Source organism: Melospiza georgiana, chromosome 26, assembly GCF_028018845.1.
Source record: "Melospiza georgiana isolate bMelGeo1 chromosome 26, bMelGeo1.pri, whole genome shotgun sequence".
Classification (NCBI taxonomy): Eukaryota; Metazoa; Chordata; class Aves; order Passeriformes; family Passerellidae; genus Melospiza; species Melospiza georgiana.
The window spans coordinates 2,608,299-2,629,023 of NC_080455.1; the positions used below are offsets into that span (position 1 = coordinate 2,608,299).

At 58.6% G+C, this 20,725-nt stretch overlaps 1 protein-coding gene across 8 annotated transcripts in view; it reads right to left on the reverse strand.

Moving 5' to 3' along the window:
• TCF3 (transcription factor 3) overlaps nucleotides 1-20,725 on the reverse strand; it is a 77,935-nt gene that overhangs the window by 2,113 nt on the left and 55,097 nt on the right. For 2 of the 8 annotated variants that reach the window (XM_058040649.1, XM_058040645.1), the window contains exons 7-18: nucleotides 19,681-19,810; nucleotides 18,088-18,137; nucleotides 11,455-11,557; nucleotides 10,782-10,921; nucleotides 10,566-10,692; nucleotides 9,677-9,735; nucleotides 8,929-9,007; nucleotides 7,925-7,998; nucleotides 7,141-7,344; nucleotides 5,486-5,609; nucleotides 4,643-4,790; nucleotides 480-706 (exon numbers count right to left, since the gene is read on the reverse strand). In XM_058040649.1, the coding sequence (XP_057896632.1) occupies nucleotides 480-706; nucleotides 4,643-4,790; nucleotides 5,486-5,609; nucleotides 7,141-7,344; nucleotides 7,925-7,998; nucleotides 8,929-9,007; nucleotides 9,677-9,735; nucleotides 10,566-10,692; nucleotides 10,782-10,921; nucleotides 11,455-11,557; nucleotides 18,088-18,137; nucleotides 19,681-19,810 (1,465 nt within the window). Of the gene's footprint in view, nucleotides 1-479; nucleotides 707-3,513; nucleotides 3,753-4,627; nucleotides 4,791-5,485; nucleotides 5,610-7,140; nucleotides 7,345-7,924; nucleotides 7,999-8,928; nucleotides 9,008-9,676; nucleotides 9,736-10,565; nucleotides 10,693-10,781; nucleotides 10,922-11,454; nucleotides 11,558-18,087; nucleotides 18,138-19,680; nucleotides 19,811-20,725 lie in introns of those variants that run through there. The other 6 variants (XM_058040648.1, XM_058040643.1, XM_058040642.1 and 3 more) reach the window with 4 other exon arrangements.

Sequence of the window (20,725 nt, forward strand, 5' to 3'; positions counted from 1 at the left end):
CATGGAATCATGGAATCCTTTGGGTTGGAAGGAATATTACAGACCATCTTGTTCCAACCCCCTGCCATGGGCAGGGACACATCTCGCTGTCCCAGGCTGCTCCAAGCCCTGCCCAACCTGCCAGGGACAGGGATCCAGGGGCAGCCCCAGCTGCTCTGGGCACCCTGTGCCAGGGCATCTCCATGTGCTTGTTACAGGAACCCCCAAGTGCCTCAGCCAGCACTCAGAGCTGAGAACTGAATTTTCCAAAGCTGCTTAATGGGATCCAGGTGCAAAATCATATTAAGCATGAGCAGAGAGAGAGAGAGCAGCCTCAAATCCACCCCGGGCTGGGGCTGGGGAGAGCTCAGCAGCCAGAGGTGCTGCTGGCACTGCAAACACACAGCTCAGAGTGAAAGTAGAGTGAGGACAGAGAAGCAGGAGCATGCAGAGACAGGGGGAGAGACAGGCCCCGAAATGCACCTGCAGCGGTACCATACCTCGTACTTGCTGCTCCAGGCCCAGAATGACCTGCACGGCCTGCTGCAGGATGATCAGTTTGGTCTGTGCTTTGTCCGTTTTTAAGTGCATCTGGCACATTCGTCCCAGCTCTTTAAAGGCCTCGTTAATGTCCCGCACTCGCACCCTCTCCCTGGCGTTATTGGCCATGCGCCTCTCCCGGTCCCTCAGATCTTTGTCCTCCAGTGACAAGGCCTCGTCTGTACTGCTGGGTTCACAGCACCACAGGGTTAGTCAGGGGGTGCCACCAGGGGGGCTCGCTATGTTGCCGTGCTGGGAGTGCTCCGGGTGTCCACTGGAAAGGGCCCAAACGGCCTCGCTTTGCAAAGCCAATTCCTCTGGGTGCTTCCAGAGCAGCCCAGGCTGTGTCACCTCTGCAAGGCCAGGGAAGGTGCTGCCAGCACAGGGCCAGGTGCCCAGGGGGGCTGGAGGGGCCACTGGGGGCAAGGGTGGGCATTGATGCAGCGTCACCCACCAACACCTTCCACCCTCTGCAAAATTTTGCCTTATTGTTTGTTTTCAACTGAAAACTCAAAGACTGGGGGAGGCTTTCTGCCAAAAACGTAAGGTTTGTCCCCCATGGAAAGATTTTGGCAGGAAGCAAATCCTGCTTTGTAAGATTTCCTTCCTAAATTCCGTGTGCAGCTTCCAGTGCTGGTGTTTGGAGCAGTGGTGCTGCAGTAGCATGAGCAGCCTGGCCTGGCACCCTCAGGAGCTGCTCTGAGGATCACACTTGGATGCAGACACTGAATCCAGATCTTTCCACACAACCAGAAGGGGTGATTTTTTTTTTCCAGGCACAGTGAGAAGCTCAGGGGGAGCCCCCACTGCTGACAGCACCTCAGGGATGCCCAGCACAGGCAGGGCTGGGGGAAGCAAAGTTGTGCTGGCAGCATCTTGAACCATGGCCTTGCCCATCCCCTCCAAAGCCCCAATTTAAATACAGACGACCTTCTCCCCCAGAGCAAAACTTCTTGCAGGAAGACACCTATCTGAGGAGAGTCCTTGGGTGAGACCTGACACTGGGACAGCCTGTGGGCTCCCGGGAGCCATGTGGGGATCAGCCTTTAGCAAAGAGGGGCTGCAGAGTCAGAGCCCTCCTGGAAAGCCCATGGACAGTGCAGGGCCATGTGAGGGGGAGCAGGGGCTCCCTGGCAAGCACTGCCTGTGTGGGACTGAGGGCTGCCCACTGGCCCTGCTGCACCCTCTCCTCACTGCCCTGTCCCTGCCTGTGTCCCCTCCTGGCTGCCCCAGTGGCACTGCCACCTCCTCTCCACACACAGCACAGGCAGGGGGACGGGGCCATCCTGTGCCCCCACACAGGATCCCAGATCCTCCCTCCAGCACAGGCTGGGGGCTGCAGCTCCTTGCTGGTGGCCAGTCCCAGCTGGTGGCTCCCCCAGCAGGGACAAGCTTGGATGTCACACCTGGGCAGGACAGAGCTGTGTCCCCAGCACCAGCACCAGCACTAGCAGCTTGCACTGTGTGAGCATGGGATGCTTCAGCTGCCTTGTGCCCCTGCAGTCACCGACCAGCCTAAAACTCCTCAGTCTCCTCCTTTCCCTTCCTGCAGCTGCTGTGGCAGTGGGAGGATCCTGGCAGCCCCCCTGGCACACAAGGACCCGATGGCAGCACTGCCAGAGGGGCTGTGAGGGTGGGATCCTCTCCTGGAAAGCAGCACAAAGCCAAGGAGGGGACACTGCCTGTCTACACTCTCTGCTGAGGGAGCCTGCAGGGCTCAGCCACCTCTGGCTGCCTCCAGGAAGGGTTTAAAAAGGGACAAGCGTGGGAGACCAAAGTGAACACGGTGCCAACTCTGCCTAAGCCCTGCCCCACCCTCGGCCTGCCTGGGATCCGTGAGCAGCAAGTACAAGGTAGAGTGGGACCACCGAGAGGTCACGGCTGGGGCATGTCTGTAGGAGATTGGAAAGAACAGAACCAAAAAGTATAAACTTGAAATAAAAAAAAAAAAATCAAAAAGGAAGGGGAAATTAAAAAAGAAGACAGGAAAAAATATACATGTTATGAAAGGCAAAAAATTACAAACTGAAGAGAGGCACAAAGGACTCCAACATCAAGGCACAGCAAGGCCAGCAGAGAGGAGCACAGGCAGGCACAGCCCCCGACGCGTGTTACACAGCTCTGCAGAGAGAAAGGGGTTAACCTGCCCGGAGCGCTGCAGGCGGGGCAGGGGCGGGACAGGAGCACATGCACTGCGGGGTGGGGACAGAGCGCCACGGCCTGGGGGGACAGCCGGGACTGCCACCCTGGGCCTGGGGGGACAGCCGGGACAGCTCCCCTCGGCCTGGGGGGACAGCCGGGACTGCCACCCTCAGCCTGGGGGGACAGCCGGGACTGCCACCCTCGCTTCCCCCTGCCATGGGTGCACACACCGTGGTGCACTCGTGTGGAAGGCAGCGAGTGTGCCCTGAGCGTGTCCTGGTGAGGGCAGAGGCTGCAGGACCCCGCTGGCAGCGCCAGGCTCAGAATGCACAGCACTCCCACACCAGTGCAGGCAGCCAGGGCTGCTGAGCCCGGGCATCCCGCTGCCCTCCCGTGCCCCAGGGCTTTGTCAGGTGCCACACTGGGTCACGGCAGCACAGAGCCCCATCAGGCACACCGAGGGGAAAGGAACAGGCTCTGTGCTGCCCTTGGAGACGGCAGAGCTGGACCCCTCTGGGAGGTTCTCTAGGGGGGTTTCTGTCACTTTGCTGGCCAAGCACTGAGCACTCCTGGCTGCGGGCAAGCAGGACATGGCACAGGCGTCCCCACGGGGACCAGCATGCAGCACACACGGTGGCAGCGGGGGACAAAGGAGAGAACAGCAGGGATGGATGCAAAAAAGGCAAAAAAAAAAATAAAATTAAAAGGACATCGATGGCCTTGGGTTGGTCCCCAAGGCCACAGGGGAGAGAGACAGTGCGAGGCACCACAGCACGTCACAGGAGACAGACAGACAGACAGCCCCGTGCCGATCAGGTACGTAAATATCACCACTCCGGGACCCTCACTGACCTCTAACTTGTTGCTCCAGGTTCAGTATGACTGATACGGCCTGGTGTAGGATTAGCAGTTTGGTCTGCGGTTTTTCGCTGTTTAGGTGCAGCTGGCACATGCGTCCGAGCTCCTTAAAGGCCTCGTTGATGTCACGGACCCGCAGGCGCTCACGGGCATTATTGGCGACCCTCCTTTCTCTCTCTCTCTCGGCTTTTTGCTCTGGGGGAAGAAGATCGTCCTCCTCATCCTCATCTTGACTAATGGTTTAAAATAAGAACGAGACAGGGACATTCCTCGTGTGCACTCTCAGCACCGGTCAACTCACAGACAAGAAACACACGGTGACGCAGCGAGGTGAGAGCCCCTCGTGTGCCCTGCCAGGGCCTGCTGCCCTGTGCCACGGGCAGGGACACGCAGGGGCTTCAGACACAACCAGCTAAGGCTCTTCTTCTGCCTCTTTTTTTGTTTTCTTTTGGTTTTAAACAGCAAGGAAAGAACACACAATGTGATTAAGGCCTGAGCTTGTTGCCAGGAGTGTGCAGGGTGGCCCAGGCAAGGTGAAGGCCAGCACTGGAATCCCCAGCTGGAATCTGGGAAGATGCAGCCCTCTGCCTGCAGGGCAGGAGTGGGGCTGGTGCTGCCTCTCTGGGCACCATCACCCTGCTGAGGTCTCCCAGCTGGTGGCAAGGCTGCAGAGCAGCCAACAGGCTGAAGGACTCCACCTGAGCCTCTGCCACTCCACTGGCTGGATGTGACAGAGGACACAGGAGCCCAAAGCAGACAGCAGAGATGCCCCAAGGCAGGGAGGGGGTCAGACTGTGTCTGACTGGGAGCACTGGCTCCTTCCCTGCACAGGCAGGTGTGGGATGAGGTGCATCCCTCTGCTTTAGGAGCACGAGGATGCCCTGAGCCCACAGGGACAGCAGCCAGCAGGAGGGTGACAGGGACCCTTCCCCTGGGCAGTAGCAGGAGCCCAGGCTGTGTGAGACCACACCAGGCTCCAGTGTGGGCAGGGCTGGGTGTCTGTGCCACAGGGTGACCTCAGGCCAAGCCCAGTGCCTGGTGGGTCCTGGCAGCTGAACCCCAGCCCAAACAGCCCTGGCCTGGCAACAGAGAAAGTGAAGGGAGAGACCTGTTCAAAGAGCACCTTGTTCTGGTCCGGGAGGGTTTCAGCTCCTTCTTCTCCTCTTCTGAGTTATCTGCCACCGACGTGTTCTCCTCATCCTCCTTCTCCTCCCTCTTTATCTCGCTCGTTCCTGAGGAGACGCTGCTCCGGCCCAGCCCCCCGGACAAACCTGCAGAGAGAGCAGAGCCTGAGGGGCCTGACCCACAGGGGAGGCTGGGGGGGTCCCCAGGCTCTGCTCCTGCAGTGGCAGCACAAACTCATCCTGCATTGCTGCTCCACACTTGGGGAAGATGTGAGGCTGCTGCCTCTGCCCTGCTGATGCTCCCAGTTCTCCCTCTTCCAATCTGGGAACCCAACCTACACAGCAGAGCACTGGGAACTGTGCACCCACACCTGGCAGGGGGAATGGGAAAATACAGGTCAAACATGTAGGGTCAGATGGGATATTGGGCAGGAATTGTTCCCTGGCAGGGTGGGCAGGCCCTGGCACAGAGTGCCCAGAGCAGCTGGGGCTGCCCCTGGATCCCTGGCAGTGCCCAAGGCCAGGCTGGACAGGGCTGGGAGCAGCCTGGGACAGTGGGAGGTGTCCCTGCCACGGCAGGGGTGAAAGGGGACGAGCTTCAAGGTCCCTTCCAAGCCAGACCATTCTGGGACTCTGTGAAACCTCTGGAAAAGGCTCCAGGTAGAAACTGCCCTGTGAATGCTGCAAGGGAGCAGCAGCCTTGCAGAGACATCATCCATCTTCCCCCAGGCTGCACAGGCCTGGGCCCAGCCCCACAGGTGAGTCCCCCCAGCCCCCAGCAGGTGACCCTGGGCACAGGTGAGCCCTGGGCACAGGTAAACCCCCCTGCAGAGCTGCCTTACCACTGTACGTGTCCTGCTGCCTGCTGAGGTCCGGCAGCGAGCTGGGCTGCGATGGAAGCGTGACATGGTTGTGGAGCAAGCTGGGGGTGCTGGACAGCCCATCCTCAGGGTGGCCTCCTCCCACCTGCAGCAAGGAGCAGAGTGAGCCTCAGGGAGGGAGGGATGTGTCACTGCCAGCAGGTAATGGGGACATTCACCTGAGCTGTCACCCCAGGCCACCCCCGGGCTCCATGGACCGGGCTGAGGCACGGCTGGGTGCTCCCCTTGCCCTCCCACACGGAGCAGGAGGAGGCACAGCTGGGTGCTCCCCTTGCCCTCTCACATGGACTGGGCTGAGGCACAGCTGGGTGCTCTGGGTGCTCCCCTGCCCTCCCACCCCTGCAGCTCTGGAATGCAGCAGGGAAGAGCCAGCCTGTGCAGGAGCAGCTCTCTGGGACTGTGCTGGGCACACTGCAGCTCCCTGCTCTGAGCAGGAGCTGCACCCAGCCCACAGCCCCTGTCACTACTGTGCCCCATCCCGAGGAAAAGCCCCTCTGTGCCCAGTGCAAGGCCAGCACAGCAGAGAGGACACGTGCCCTGTGTCACTGAGCACCACTGCCACCTCCCCAGTGCCACCAGAGCAAGGACATGCCAGCAACATCAACATGGCTCCGAAAGGCTGGAGGCAAAGGGTGAGGGCCCCTTGTGAGCCCACACTCCTGAGGCAGTGCCACACAGGCTGGGCACTGACAGGACACTCCCCAGCTGGCAGCAGCCTGCAGAGGACACATCTCATTCCCTGCTCAGGAGCAGAACCCAGGGAGCCTGGCAGGGGATCACAGCTGCTTCTCCAGAGATGTGTCACTGCTTTCTGCAGCAGGCACCAGCTCTGCCAAAAATGTGCTGCTGCTGTGCTCACCAACCTCTGCACAAGGGGGTGATCCTGCATGGGACCCCAGCATCCACCTGCCCAGGGTGCCCTGGATCCATCCCATTCCCTGCAGCTGGAATGAGCCCTCACACACCACACAGGGACGAGGTGCCTGCCCAAACCATTCACAGCTCCTGGTGACACCTGGCACTCCTGTACTCATTGAATCCCAAACCATTCAAAGCTCCTGGTGACACCTGGTACTCCTGTACCCACTGGATCCCTCTTCTCCCTGCATATCCCAGGGATGCCTTGAAGTTGTTTTGAGGGATTTTCAATCATGTTGCAGGGAAAGAAGAGCAGCTCTCTCACCACTTCTGCCTGCCCTGAGAAGAGGCACGAGGGAAGGGCACACAGAGCTTGTGCCAAGGCTGGACTCAAAGTCCCCAGAGCAGCTGTGGCTGCCCCTGGATCCCTGGCAGTGCCCAAGGCCAGGCTGGACAGGGCTTGGAGCAGCCTGGGACAGTGGGAGGTGTCCCTGCCATGGCAGGGGGTGAAACAAGACGAGCTTTGAGGTGCCTCCAACCCAAACCACTCTGGGACTCTGTGACTCAGCTCTCCCTTGCAGGAGCATGGGGAATGATTTCTGTGCCTGTCACCCATGAACACTGCCAGCACCTGACCCAGGCTGACCACACTGAGCTGTTCCTGCACCAAAGGACATCCCCCCAAATGCCACGTCACAGCAATGTGACACCTGTCCCCAGCGTGTCCCTGCCAGCTGCCACACTGCTCCCACACTCACCAGGCTCGGGTGCCTGCTCCCCAGGGCCATGACTGAGGCAGGGAAGGCCTGGCCCAGGCTGCCCACGGCAGCACTGTGTGCTGGAGCTGAGCCCAGCAGCCCGTGCATGTCCCCGTGGTTGCTGGCCATGGCAGAGGTCTGGCCCACGGCGTGGTTCCTCAGCACGTGGATGGCTTCATCCAACCTGTCTTCCATTTTGTTTTGCTGGAAGGGCAGGACAGAGACAGGTCTGTGTTAAGTGCCCCATCCCTGGAAGTGCCCAAGGTTGGATGGGGCTTGGAGCACCCTGGTCTAGCACAAGGTGTCTCTGCCCATGGCAGGGGTGCAATGTCTGAGCTTTAAGATCCCTCCCAACCCAAACAATTCCATGATTCCAGTCCAATTCCATGACTGCAATCCCATAAAGCCAGCAGCCCCCTGCTGCTCTGCACCACAGAATGGCTCAGATGCCACAGGGCAGGGATGGGGAGCAATAACCCCCTCAGCCAGAGCCATTCCCCAAAGACACCAAGGTTCACATGAGTGGAACTGCTCAGGGCAGGCAGAACCTGCCAGGAGTCCCCAGGGCTGGGCCAGAGCCCCGGGATGGGCCTGGGGCTGTGGGGGACTCCAGGTCAGGGATGCAGCCCTGGGCTCTGCTCAGCTGCTGCTCCCCAAATATCCATCCCTGGCACCCAGCTGATTCCAGGCGTCTAGGGCAGAGGGTGCCACCCAAAACCCTTCACCACCAAGCCCTGAGGGAAGAGAGAGAGAAGGAGAACCCGGAATTTTTGGTGCCACTCACCAAAGTGTGGAGGCTCCCTTCGTAACTGGGAGATAAGGCACCCGCTCCGCCCGCCCGCGGCCACTGCGCCGAGCCTGGGGACAAACACAGAGCTGGGGACCCGCCATGGCCACGGCTGCCACTAGATGGGGCTGGAAGCTGGGACACCGCGGAGCGCAGCGGCCACAGCACCAGCACGGCACGGCACGGCATGCCACGGACCACTGTGGCACTGCATGGCACTGCATGGATCACCACAGCACAGCTCAGGCCACCACAGCACTCCATGGCACTCCATGGATCACCATGGCACCACATGGGCCACCCCAGGGCTGTATGGCACTGCACGGGCACTGTGGCACTGTGTGGCATTAAATGGATCACCATGGCACCTCATGGGCCACCCCAGGGCTGTGTGGCACTACACAGGACACTGTGACACCACATGGCACTGCATGGATCACCATGGCACCTCATGGGCCACCCCAGGGCTGTATGGCACTGCACGGGCACTGAGGCACTGCGTGGCATTAAATGGATCACCATGGCACCTCATGGGCCACCCCAGGGCTGTGTGGCACTGCACGGGCACTGTGGCACTGTGTGGCACTACGAGCTCTGCTCTGGCTCAGCCCTTCAGGCCTCGAGAGGTGTCCCCAATGTCCCTGGGCTCAGTGACTCGCTGTGACCTCCCTGGGCACAGGGAGCCTGGGCACCAGCTCTGCTGGGCACAACAGGACCTGTCCTGCCTGAGGAGAACAGCAAAGGGCTTTCAGCAGGTGCTGAACGTGGGTTTGAACCACTGGCTGCTTCCCAGCTCCCACTGCACTTCTCCCACGGGAGGCAAACCCAGCCACAGCCTCTCTGGGATGGGACATGCAGGGACAGGGGCAGGAAGGGCAGGAGAAGGCCCCAGGGTTGCTGCCAGCCCCGGGCTGAGGTTTTGGGGCTGACCTGGGAAATTCAGTGCCTGGGAGCTCCCCAAAGCAAACCCCACCCCCCTCACCCCTCACATTGTCACTCACCTGCGAGGCCCTGCGGGGACCCGACCGGGGTGGAGGGGTTGGAGGAGAAGTTATTGCTAGAGTGGTCGGGGGAGTAAATCTGCAGGGACAGAAGGGGCATGGTCAGCAGGGCCACCTGAGCGAGCTGTCCCCTCCCAGTGGCACCCAGCACCTGCTGGGACCTCCCTTCACAGACCCACAGCCAGCACAATGACCGAGCCCAGTTCCCTCCAGTTCCCCCATCAACCCCGGGGTCTCTCTCTGTCCCCATTGTCACCACCCCTGAGTGCAGCCTCTGCTCTTTGGGTCCCCTCTCAGGAGGAAGCAGGAGGTCTCAGGAATTGTTGCAGGGTCACTGTCAGCACCCCTCTGGCACTGTGCAAAGATCACTGAATGGGACAGAGGGAACTCTCTGGTGACCCAGTGAGACCAGTGCCCCCCAGTTTGAACCAGCACACACAGAGCAAGGACTACTGGGACCTGCAAGTGCTGCCACAAGGTCTGTGTAGGGTGGTCTTGGCAGAGCAGCAGCAGGCTGGGAGGGCACAGGGCAGCAAATGGGGCTGCAGAGCCACCACAACCTGCAGTGCCTCAGTTTCCCCATCCACCAAAATGTGCTGGACTGAGATGACAGCACATGGAGAAGGGAAAACCCTTCCTAAAGGCTGCTGTAGATGTGGGGTGCATTCACCAGATGTGTTCCCTGCTGGGCAGAGGGTCCCTGCAGCAGCAGGACTGGGATTGGGCCAGGACCATCCCAAGCTCTCACCGAGGCCAGAGCCTTCCCAAGCGCGTCCCCGGAGCTCCCGGCCGTGGTTCCTCTGTTACCTGCAAGAGAGACACAGGTGCCACTGCCAAGGCCACAGACCCCAGCAGGACACAGCACCCTACAGGACCTTCCTTGGGGTCACCTACTCTGGAGTAGAATTTTTCAGCTTTAGTGCTTTGCTTGAAAATTAAATGTTTGTGCAGCTCGGAGCAGCTCAGACATGGGGCACCCTCCCCTGGAAGCCATCGAGGGGCTGCAGGGACATCTCTCCAAGCCCTGGGCTGGAGGTGTAGTGCCACCAACAGCAATCAGCCATTGCCATGGGGCATCTCAAACCCCAGCAATCACCAATGCACTGGATGAGCCAAGAGGTCTCTTCCAACCTTAATGATACCTTCATTCTGTGAATCCCAAACTTGCTTCTCCATAGTAAAACAAGGTATTTTCTACAAATCTGTGTCAGAATGCTCATTTCCTAAGGAGCATGAGCTCATTTCAGTAACAGGGTCAGAGATTAAAGCACTCAGGGGTTAATGTGGCACCCAAACCCACCAGGAACATTCCCATTCTGGATCTAGGGGAGCAGCTTCACACAGCTGTAAATCCATCCCACAACTGGATGGATTTACAGCTGTGCAAAGGAGGAGCTGCTGGGCTCCTCCCAGACCCACTCCAAGAGCTGTAAACTAAACCCCCAGAGCAGCACCCAGAACCTCCCTGTGCCTCTTCCCCGGGCAGACACACGAGGTGACACACGAAGTGACACACAAGGTGACACACGAGGGACCCAAGGTGTCTGGGTGTGCTGGATGCCTCAGGCAGCAGGTGTGCCCAGCCCAGGCTGCCCAGGTGAGCTGTGCTGGCTGAGGGGTCAGTGTGAGGGCCGTACCCATGATGGTGTCGGTGCCGCTGATGGGGGGTGTGTGGCTGGACACTCCGTACGCCGCGGGCGCCGAGGAGAAGCCGGACACGGAGGGCAGCCCGCCGTTCACCTCGCCTGAATGCAGCTGGTAGTTCTGCAGGGAGGGAGAGGGGGTGAGAGGAAAAGCTGTGGGGTTCAGCAGTGGGGCAGGACCCCCAGCCAGGGGAGGAGGTGACACGTTACCATGCGCTCGTGCTGGTGTAAACTGTTGAAGCCGCTGGACTGCGGGAGCGGGGACGAGGAGCTGCCCAGCATGGCACCGTAACTCGACTGGCTCATGGCACCCGGGGAACTCCACAGGTCTGCAGAGTTATGGAGTCCATCTGCAGGGAACCCAGAGCTGAGTGGGGCAGGGACAGCAGCAGGCAGCCCCCAGCCCCAGGGGGGAACAGTCAGCCCTGGCTGAGGGGCTGGGACTGTCCCCACCGTGTCCTGCCTGTGTTGAGAATCACCCACTGAGCAAATCAGGACAAACTCCCTGGGACAGGGACAGGAGCCCAGCAAGGGCTGCAGCTGTGCCAGGCCTTGGCATGGAGCTCAGGGCAAGGTTCTGCCCCCCGAGGCTGCTGGGCACTGCCCAGGCTGCCCAGGGAATGGTGCCAAGGCTGCCAGAGCTGCAGGAGCTCCCAGGGCTGCTCAGGGTGGGGGTGTTTGGGTGGCTCTGCAGGGACTGCACTGATATTCCCTTTGGGTCCCTTCCCACTCAGGATTTTGGATGATTTTGGGGCTGCATTGTGCCTCATGCACTGCTGCCCTGAGTTCCCTCCAGATGTGCAATCCCTCCCATGGTCCATAACAGGCAAGGCTGCCCCTGCTCTGCCCAGCTTGTGGGATCACAGGGCTGGGAATAACTCACCTGTCATGTAAAAGGCTCCAGGATACACAGTGCTGGGAGGTTTTGAGGGAGTATATCCAGCTGGATCCCTGCTGTAGTCATCACCTGAGTTGGATGGATACACCTGTGGGGCAGGAAAGGGGTTCAAGAGAAGGCCTTGGTCAGTCCACAGCCCCACATCCTCACCATGGCTGATCTCAACCCTGTGCAGCTTAAACTTAAAACCTCAAACTTCAGATGATCAAACACCACCTCAGCCATGGCAACAGAGCAGCAATTGCTTCACTCAGCTGACCTTTCAAGGGATGCAGGGACAGGACCCAGGGAATGCCTCCCACTGCCACAGGGCAGGGCTGGGTGGGAGATTGGGAATCAGGAATTGTTCCCTGGCAGGGTGGGCAGGCCCTGGCACAGGGTGCCCAGAGCAGCTGGGGCTGCCCCTGGATCCCTGGCAGTGCCCAAGGCCAGGCTGGGCAGGGCCTGGAGCACTCAGGGACAGTGGGAGGTGTCCCTGCCATGGCAGGGGTGGCACTGGATGGGATTTAAGGTCCCTTCCATCCCAAACCATCTGATGACCCAGGAGCTTTGCTTTGATTCATCCCACAGCAGATGTGGGGGGGAACTGGAGCAGCTCAGCCAAAGTCCTCAAAGGGCACAGCCCCACATGGAGCAGAGCAGGGGCCAGGGCACAGAGGACAGGGTACAGTGTTCCTTTCTGTTTGTTCCTGTCACCCTCCTTGGTCCCCAGAACCTGCCCAGCTCCAGCAGAAGTTTCGGCTCTGCTCCAGTTCCTTTTTCCATGGTTATAACATTTTCTGGGTAACCACAAAAGCCACCACTGCTGCAGTGACCCCACACTGGGGGAACAGGCTGGGCAGTGCCAGTGGGCACCTGTGTCACCTTGGTACCCCCCTGTGCCAACCCTGCCCTGTGCCAGGCTCCTGAGCACAACTCCCACTCAAAGCCCTCAGGAAAACCAGGCTGAGGGGAAACTGAGGCACGTGGGGCTGAGCAGCCCCTCACAGCCACTGTCACAGGGGAGGGACAAACCTCAGAGAGCCCTCACAGAGCTCTTGGGTCAGATTTCTGCAGCACTGCTCTGCTCTGTGATTTAACAGCACATTAAGCACAAGAAAAAGCTTTTCCTTCCCTTCTAAATTACCAAACCTATCCTAGAAAGCCCTGACCGAAAATCAGCTTCTGCCAGGACAAAAACAGACTTTTCTTTTTTTAAAGCAGAAATTCGACATGCAAAGAAACCGAAATGGCATTCAAAGAAACTGAAATAGCTCTCAGATGATGTGAGAACTTTTGTCACAGGTTATTTTAATCTCCTTTGATTCATTCTGAAACCGATAATCTTTTTTTTTTAAATCCAGACGAAAGCAGAGGTGGGGCAGGGGCCAGGCCCTGCCTGGCACACACAGTTCTCTTTGGGAAGGAAACTTGCCTGAGTTTCTTTTTCCCCACAGCCAGCTGCTCCCTTCCAGCCCTTGCCCTCACCAGTAAAAAGGGACAAAATTGATGGTGGGGAATAAAAGACACAATCAGAGAATCCTGAAGGTTGGAAGAGACCTTTAAGATCAAGTCCAAACATAAAAGCAGAAGCACCACCATGTTCACCACTAACTCATGTCCTCCAGTGCCACATCCACATGTTTTCTGAACAATTCCAAGGTGGTGACTCCACCATGGCCCTGGACAGCCTGTGCCAGGCTTCTTTTTGTTTAAAAAACAACCCCAAAGCGCCCCAGAAATCCAGCAAGGGTCAGTGGAGCTGGGGAAGGGTCTGGAGCCCCAGGAGAGGCTGAGGGAGCTGGGAAGGGGCTCAGCCTGGAGAAAAGGAAGCTCAGGGGTGACCCTGTGGCTCTGCACAGCTCCTGACAGGAGGGGACAGCCGGGGGAGAACAGGGACAGGAGCAGAGGGAACGGCCTCAGGGTGGGCCAGGGGAGGTTCAGATTGGAAATTAGGAAAATTTCTTCACAGGAAGTGTTGTGAAGCTTTGGAACAGACTTCCCAGGGTAGGAGTGGAGTCACCATCCCTGAAGTGTTCAAACAATGTGTGAATGTGGCACTTGGGGACATGGGTCAGCAGTGGCCTTGGCAGTGCAGGGGAACAGTTGGACTCTGTGACCCTCAGAGGGCTTTTCCAACCTTAATGACTCTGTGACTCTACAGAGAACTCGTAAAATAAAGACACAAAAAGAAGAGAGAGGGGGAAGGGCAAACCCTGACAGACACAGGCAGCTGCCCTTTGTCCCTTGCTCAAAACAGGGAATTCCAGGCCCGGGTCCCCGGGATGCTGCGGGTGCTGTGGGCAGAGGGAGCCCTGCGTGGGCTGGGGGGGTGGGGGAGGCACTGCAGGACGGGAATCCAGCAAATTGACTTTTGCTATAATTTGATTAAATAGCGGCAGCGGGCTGGGGAATGGAGTGCAGCACGTCTGAGAGCCCCGCGCCATCTGGCAGGGGCTGGCTCGGGGCCAGCGCCCGGCAGCTGCACCAACAGCCCAGCCAGGAGCCCAGCGAGAAAACAACGGCCAGAAAATGGCAGGGATGGAGGGAGCAGCGCTGCAAAGCAGGGAATTCACCTTGCTGCATGCCCACCCTGCTCCAGCACCCCTGGAACATCTCCTGCAGGATCCTGCGGGGCCAAGCTTCAGCACACTCCTGGCCCTGACCCTGCTGATTGTTCCTTTTGCTGGCCAGCACAGGGGGGGCTGTGAAAAGCAAATTCAACCGAGAGCCACGTGTGGGCACGGTGGGGCTGGGCTGGGCGCTGCAGGCAGCTGGAAATCAGGGCCATTCCCCATTCCCCATTCCCCATTCCCAGCCCCTGGCCCCAGCCCCAGGCCAGCAGCCCCGGGACCTCCAGGTGAGGTCATTTCCTCCGGTGAACATTTGCCAGCGCGGCGAGAGCTGCTCTGAAAGCCCCAGCGCTGGGATCCGCAGCGCTCTGTGGTCTGGGGTTGTTTTTCCCTCCCTGTTTTTCTTGCTCAAATGCAGGAGCTGGGGTGGGACTTTGGGCAGACTGAGGCTAAACAGAGCAGTGACCAGACTGGGAATGCACAGCCTGAAACAGCTCCCAGGCACTGAACTCGCTGTGGCAACAAAATCCTGCAGGAACCAACTTGTACAGAATCCCTGCCCAGGTTCCTCTGGCACTGCAGCCGATGTGGGGCCACATCCAGCCCTGGATCCTGTGCCCAGACACAGCAGCCCCTGGCCAGGAGCTGGAGAGCTGCAGGGAGGCTCCAAGGGGCTCCATGCCCTGAGGGCAGCCCCAAGCCAGCACCTACTGAATAGAATCATGGAATGCTTTGGGTTCAGAGGGACCTCAAAGCCCATCCAGTGCCACCCCTGCCATGGCAGGGACACCTCCCACTGTCCCAGGCTGCTCCCAGCCCTGTCCAGCCTGGCCTTGGGCACTGCCAGGGATCCAGGGGCAGCCACAGCTGCTCTGGGCACCCTGTGCCAGGGCCTGCCCACCCTGCCAGGGAACAATTCCTGATTCCCAATATCCCATCTAGCCCTGCCCTTTGACTCCTGGAGCCCCTTCAGGCCCTGCCAGGGGCTCTGAGGTGTCCCTGGAGCCTTCTCCTGTCCAGGTGAGCACCCCCAGCTCTCCCAGCCTGGTTCCAGAACAGAGGGGCTCCAGCCCTGGGAGCAGCTCTGTGGCCTCCTTGGCACAGAAGCACTGAGCCCAGGGGCCCTGGGTTCCCAGCACAGCTCCTCTGTGCCCGTCCCTGCCTGGCATTGCTGCTCACACCCCCTGAACCCCTCTGGCTGCCCTTGGCATCACTCCCTGCTCACCCACCCTCCCTGAGCTCCTGCAGCCGCTGACCTCGGCGAGTTTTCAAAGCAGCTCGGGAATTACAGATTAAAGCACTTCATTTGAATAAGATGCTGATTAACCTATTTATTTTGCACGGGGTCCAGCGATAACACGGGGCGGGCTCCTGCATGGGCGAGTCAGACAAGAAAGAGCCTTTGATCCGCTGCCTTTGAGGCCACTCCTGCCTCACACTTCTGCCGCTGCCTCGGCACAGATCTGTCTCCCCAGGTGTGGAAGTTCAAAAACAAACCGGGAAGCTGCAGCTCCCAGCACACGGAGGGTGAGGGAAAGAGGCAGAACCAGCCCCCGCTCTGAAAACTGCAGCTTTGGCATCAAGGGGCAGCTGAGGCAACAGCCAGGGCAGAGATTTAGTTTGGATGCTGGGGAAAAACTCCTTCCTGGCACAGGTTTCCCTGGATCCCTGGAAGTGTCCAAGACCAGGTGGATGGGGCTTTGAACACCCTGGGATAGTGGAGGTGCCCCTGGCCATGGCAGAGGTGGCGCTGGATGAACTTTAATGTCCCTGCCAACCCAAACCATTCCATGATCCTATGAAAGGCTGGAGCGCAGGTGTCACTCACACACAGGGAAGGGGCTGAGCTGTGGCAAATACCAAGCAGCTCTTCCTGTGGGAATCAGGGCCCTCCAGGGCTCTGCCAGCAGGACGGGCCAAGCCCCAGCACTTTGAAATTCGAGGCCAATAAAGGCCATTTGTTGGGGCGATGTTTTCCCCACATGTCAACCGGGGCTTAAAGCTCCAAATTTCCCACAGAAATTCGAGGCAGTGACACAGATTGTGACTCAAGCAGGTTTTCCCTGTCAAAACACACACTCTTGGAGCTGGTTCTGCCTCACGTGGATCCACATGGATCCCCAGGTCTGTGAGCCCAAGCTGGCAAGGCCTCAGTGCCCTCCTCTCCCTCTATCCTCCAGAACCAGCACCTCGGGGTCCAGTCCCAAGGGCAGAGCCTGTGGCAGGTTCCAGCTGTGCACCCAGGGAATGTGAGAGCAGGGATTTCCCCCAGGATGGGGCACAGACTGAGGGCACGTCACTGGACAGAGCCCAGTGGGACAGAGCGAACATTCCAGCCAGGAACGCAGCCCCGGCCCAGACAGCTCCCGTGCTCCTGCAGGAACCCCGCAGCCCGCTCCAATTAGCTTTCCTGGAGATCCCATTACTTGCAGCCACAAAGCCATTGTTCAGTCGGTTCCCCCGCAGCAGCCGCGGGAGCAGGGATATTCCTGCAGGCTGCTCAGCTTTCCTATAAAGCAGCGCACACCTGGAGCGGGCTCAGCTGCCGGCCCCAGCGCCAGCGCGAAACCCGAGCCCGCGGTGTCGCCTTTCAGCCGGACACGGCGGCGAACGCCGCACGGGCTCCACGGCTGCTTCCCCGGCTCTCGTCGGCTCCTTCTCCGAGCTCCCATCGCTTCCCCGAGCTCCCCATCGCTTCCCGAGCTCCCCATCTCCTTCCCCGTGCTCCCATTGCTGCCCCGAGCTCCCCATCGCCTCCCCGAGCTCCCATCGCTTCCCGGAACTCCCCATCGCTTCCCCGAGCTCCTATCGCTTCCCCGAGCTGCCCATCGGCTCCTTCCCCAGCTCCCCATCGGCTCCTTCTCCGAGCTCTCATCGCTTCCCCGAGCTCCCCATCTCCTTTCCCGAGCTCCCCATCGCTTCCCCGAGCTCCCCATCGCTTCCCGGAACTCCCCATCGCTTCCCCGAGCTCCCATCGCTTCCCGGAACTCCCCATCACTTCCCCGAGCTCCCCATCGCTTCCCCGAGCTCCTATCGCTTCCCCGAGCTGCCCATCGGCTCCTTCCCCAGCTCCCCATCGGCTCCTTCTCCGAGCTCTCATCGCTTCCCCGAGCTCCCCATCTCCTTCCCCGAGCTCCCATTGCTGCCCCGAGCTCCCCATCGCTTCCCCGAGCTCCCATCGCTTCCCCGGGCTGCCCATCGGCTCCTTCTCCGAGCTCTCATCGCTGCCCCGAGCTCCCCATCGCTCCTTCCCCAGCTCCCCATCTTCCCCGAGCTCCCATCGCTTCCCCGAGCTCTCATGGCTTCCCCGAGTTCTCATCGCTTCCCCGAGCTCCCATCACTTCCCCGAGCTCCCATCGCTTCCCTGAGCTCCCATCGCTTCCCCGAGCTCCCATCGCTGCCCCTTCTCCCGCACGGGAATTCCCTTCCCCATCCTGCTGCAATCCCAGCCCGGGAGGCATGCAGGGCATGCAGGGTCCTGGTTGCTGGCGGCTTTAGTTTGGGAGAAATCCTGCAAAGTTTTTGAATTTTTAGGCTTGACACCCCAGTGTCTGCCAGGGCACGTGGCCACAAGCTGAGGCCATTTTCCATGGGAAAAAGAAGTAATTTCCCCAGGCACTGGGTATCTATTGGAATGAAATACCCTATGTCATCACACTGCAACAGGTAACAGCTCAGAGGTGGCATTTGGGATTTTAAGGGAACACTCAGTCCTAGTTTCTGCAAGCTTTAGCTTGGGAGAAATCAAGCAAAGTTTTGCAAAGTTTTAAGTTGGTGTCCCAGTGTGGGCCAGTGTGAGTAGCCCCAAATGGAGGCCATTTTCCATGGGAAAAAGAATCATTTCCCCAGGGTTTGGGTACCAGCTCAGAGGTGGTGCTTGGGGCTCTATCAGCAGGCAGGGTCATAGCTGCTGGCAGCTTTGGTTTGGGAGAAATCCAGCAAAGTCTGCAATGTTGCCATCATCACCCCACTGCTGGCCAGTCTGGGGCTGCAGGCCCCAGCATTTTGGGGCACAGGGAGCAGGGATGGCTCCAGGGCAGAGAATGGAACACAGTACTGCACTTACCGAGGAGGGGAGTCCAGGAGGCACCTTCCGAACCTTTTTGGGCTGTCCATCTGTCAGACAAGAGAGGATCTGAGTTTGCAAGGGTTAGAGTGAAGGGAAATGAGCTGCAGCAAAAGTCTCAGGGGTTGGAAAATACAGCTACAGACAGGGCTGGGATCCCCAATGTCCCGTGGCCCAGGAAGCACCAACAGTGAAAATGTCCAAGGCTGAGCCTCTCCAAATCTTGTCTGCTCCCTTTGGGGCAGGTTTCACACCCACACAGAGATCCCAGGACAGGAAGGGTTTGTTGGGAGAGACTGAGCCCATAAATATAATAACATTTACTGTTATAACCCCACATTGGGGGTTTTTTTGGAAACACTTTTAACTTGAAGTGGGTTTGTGGAGAGAGGATGCAGAAAGGGAACACATGCAGGGCTGGGCTGTATTTTCATTTGCTTCCTACACAGGGATAGACTTGGGAAAGCTTCACTGCTGCAGGAGGCAGGGATGTGCTTCCCAGGGACAGACCCCAGCCCATCCCTCCAGTTCCAGCTCTGGAGGGGACACAGTGTCCTGGGGGAAGGGGACAGGTCAGGGAGGTGGTGAGGAAACATCCAGAAGTGGCTCAAGGAGAAGCACTGGCTAAATTTTTTTTTAATTATATTTTTCATAATTATTATTTTTATAACTATTTTTTCATAATTTTTTTCATTAATTTATAGAAATTTTTCATAATTAAGGAAAGCCCTGGCTGGGGGTGCTAACACAGCAACCTGCCAAGCCAGGGACTCTGCTGGGATGTTCCTCCAGAGCAGAAATTCATCCCACAGAATGCTAGAGAATCATCTTCCAGGCTCAAGTGGCAGCACCAGAGTAGGTGCCTTTTTCTGAAAAGCACTGAAAAGTGCACCCATCACTGGGTCACTTCTGGTTTCACTCGTTGGGGAAAGCCCAAAATAGCACCAGGAAAGTGGCTCTGGTGGGTGCAGGGGAACTGTGACGAGAAACAGCAGTTCTGGGGAACTGGAGCTTGTGTTCCCTCTCAAGTTAAACTCACACCTGACCCCAGCCTTTATTCCCAGATCCATCCAGACATGGGCAAGCCCTGCTTGGGAACAGCGGCGCGGGCAGGGAGAGCTCCTGGAGCAAACATTCCCTGATCCCAGGCACAGCTCCAGCCCCTGCTGCTGCCTCCCACACCCTGCTCTGACAGTCCTGCTGCTGCAGCTCCAGGAGAGCCACCAGGCACAGGAACAGCCTCCAGAGCAGCCCAGGGATTGCCAGGAAGGATCAGTGGTGTGCAGTGTGGCTGGAGGTGTTTTTACAAGAACCTCAAGCCATTTGCTGCTTTCAGCTAATCTGGCATTTTCCAGAAAGAGGGAAATTCTACCTGACTCTTTTTTGAGGTTAGATCTCTCTCTATACATATAAAAGAGATATTTATATGCATTCCTTCCCCAAAACAGAGCAAACACCAGATTCATGCCAGGGGCACACATGGCAACATCAGTCCCTCATTCCCAGCATCCATGCCCTCATTCCCCAGTGGCAGCTCTGAGCAGGGCACCTGCCCAGGTGGCACGGTGGCACCCAGGGGACACAGTCACTCACCTATGCTGCTCTCAGCACCTCTCCTGCGAGGATTGTTGGGGTAGGAAAAATACTGAGCCCCCCCTTTGCCCCCGGTGGGGGACAGCGTGCTGGGGCTGGCAATTCCCATCTCGCTGGGCAGGAAACCAGGCTGCAAACAAGCAGAGAGAAAAGCCCTTCCATGGAATCACACTGCAAAACGACTCACTGGGAGAGAACAGAGCTGCTTTGAGCCACCTTCACACCAATTCAGCTGAGGGGAAAAATAAACACGAGCCAAGGGGCCAGGAGGGAAAGCAAATCCGTAAATATGGGGGTGGAGGTGGGGGAATAGGTGTGGAGGAACAAAAGAGGCTTTCAGCTTGTGCCTTCCTGCTGGACCCCAGCAAGGAACCTCTGCAAACCAGGGATGCAAACCAGCAGGTGCCATGGTGGGGACACTGTGGTGCTACAGTCACCTTGTAGGTGCCATGGTGGGGGACATCACAGTCACACAGTCACCTTGTAGGTGCCATGGTGGGGGACATTGTGGTCCTATGGTCACTTTGCAGGTGCCATGGTGGGGACACTGTGGTCCCATGGTCACCTTGTAGGTGGGGGACACTGTGGTGCTACAGTCACCTTGTAGGTGCCATGGTGGGGGACATTGTGGTCCCATGGTCACCTTGCAGATGTCATGGTGAGGGACACTGGTCCCACAGCCACTTTGCAGGTGCCATGGTGGGGGACATAATGGTCCCACAGTCACCTCGCAGGTGCCATGGTGGGGGACATTGTGGTCCCACAGTCACCTCGCAGGTGCCATGGTAGGACCTGCATGGTGCCATGCTCACCTCGATGGTGCCATGCTCACCCTGATGTCCAGGAGGACAGCATGATCCCCATGTCACCAGCCCATGTTGTGGCCAGTGCTGTGGAATGTTGCTGCCACTACTCAGGGTGGTTTTCTCCTGAGTTTTATCAGGGAAAAGCCAAATCCCTCTTTGTAAAGCCAGGAAACTCCTCCCTCTGTTTATCCCTGCTGACCTTGGGCACGCTGGGAAGCAGCAGAGCCAGAGCCCAGGGT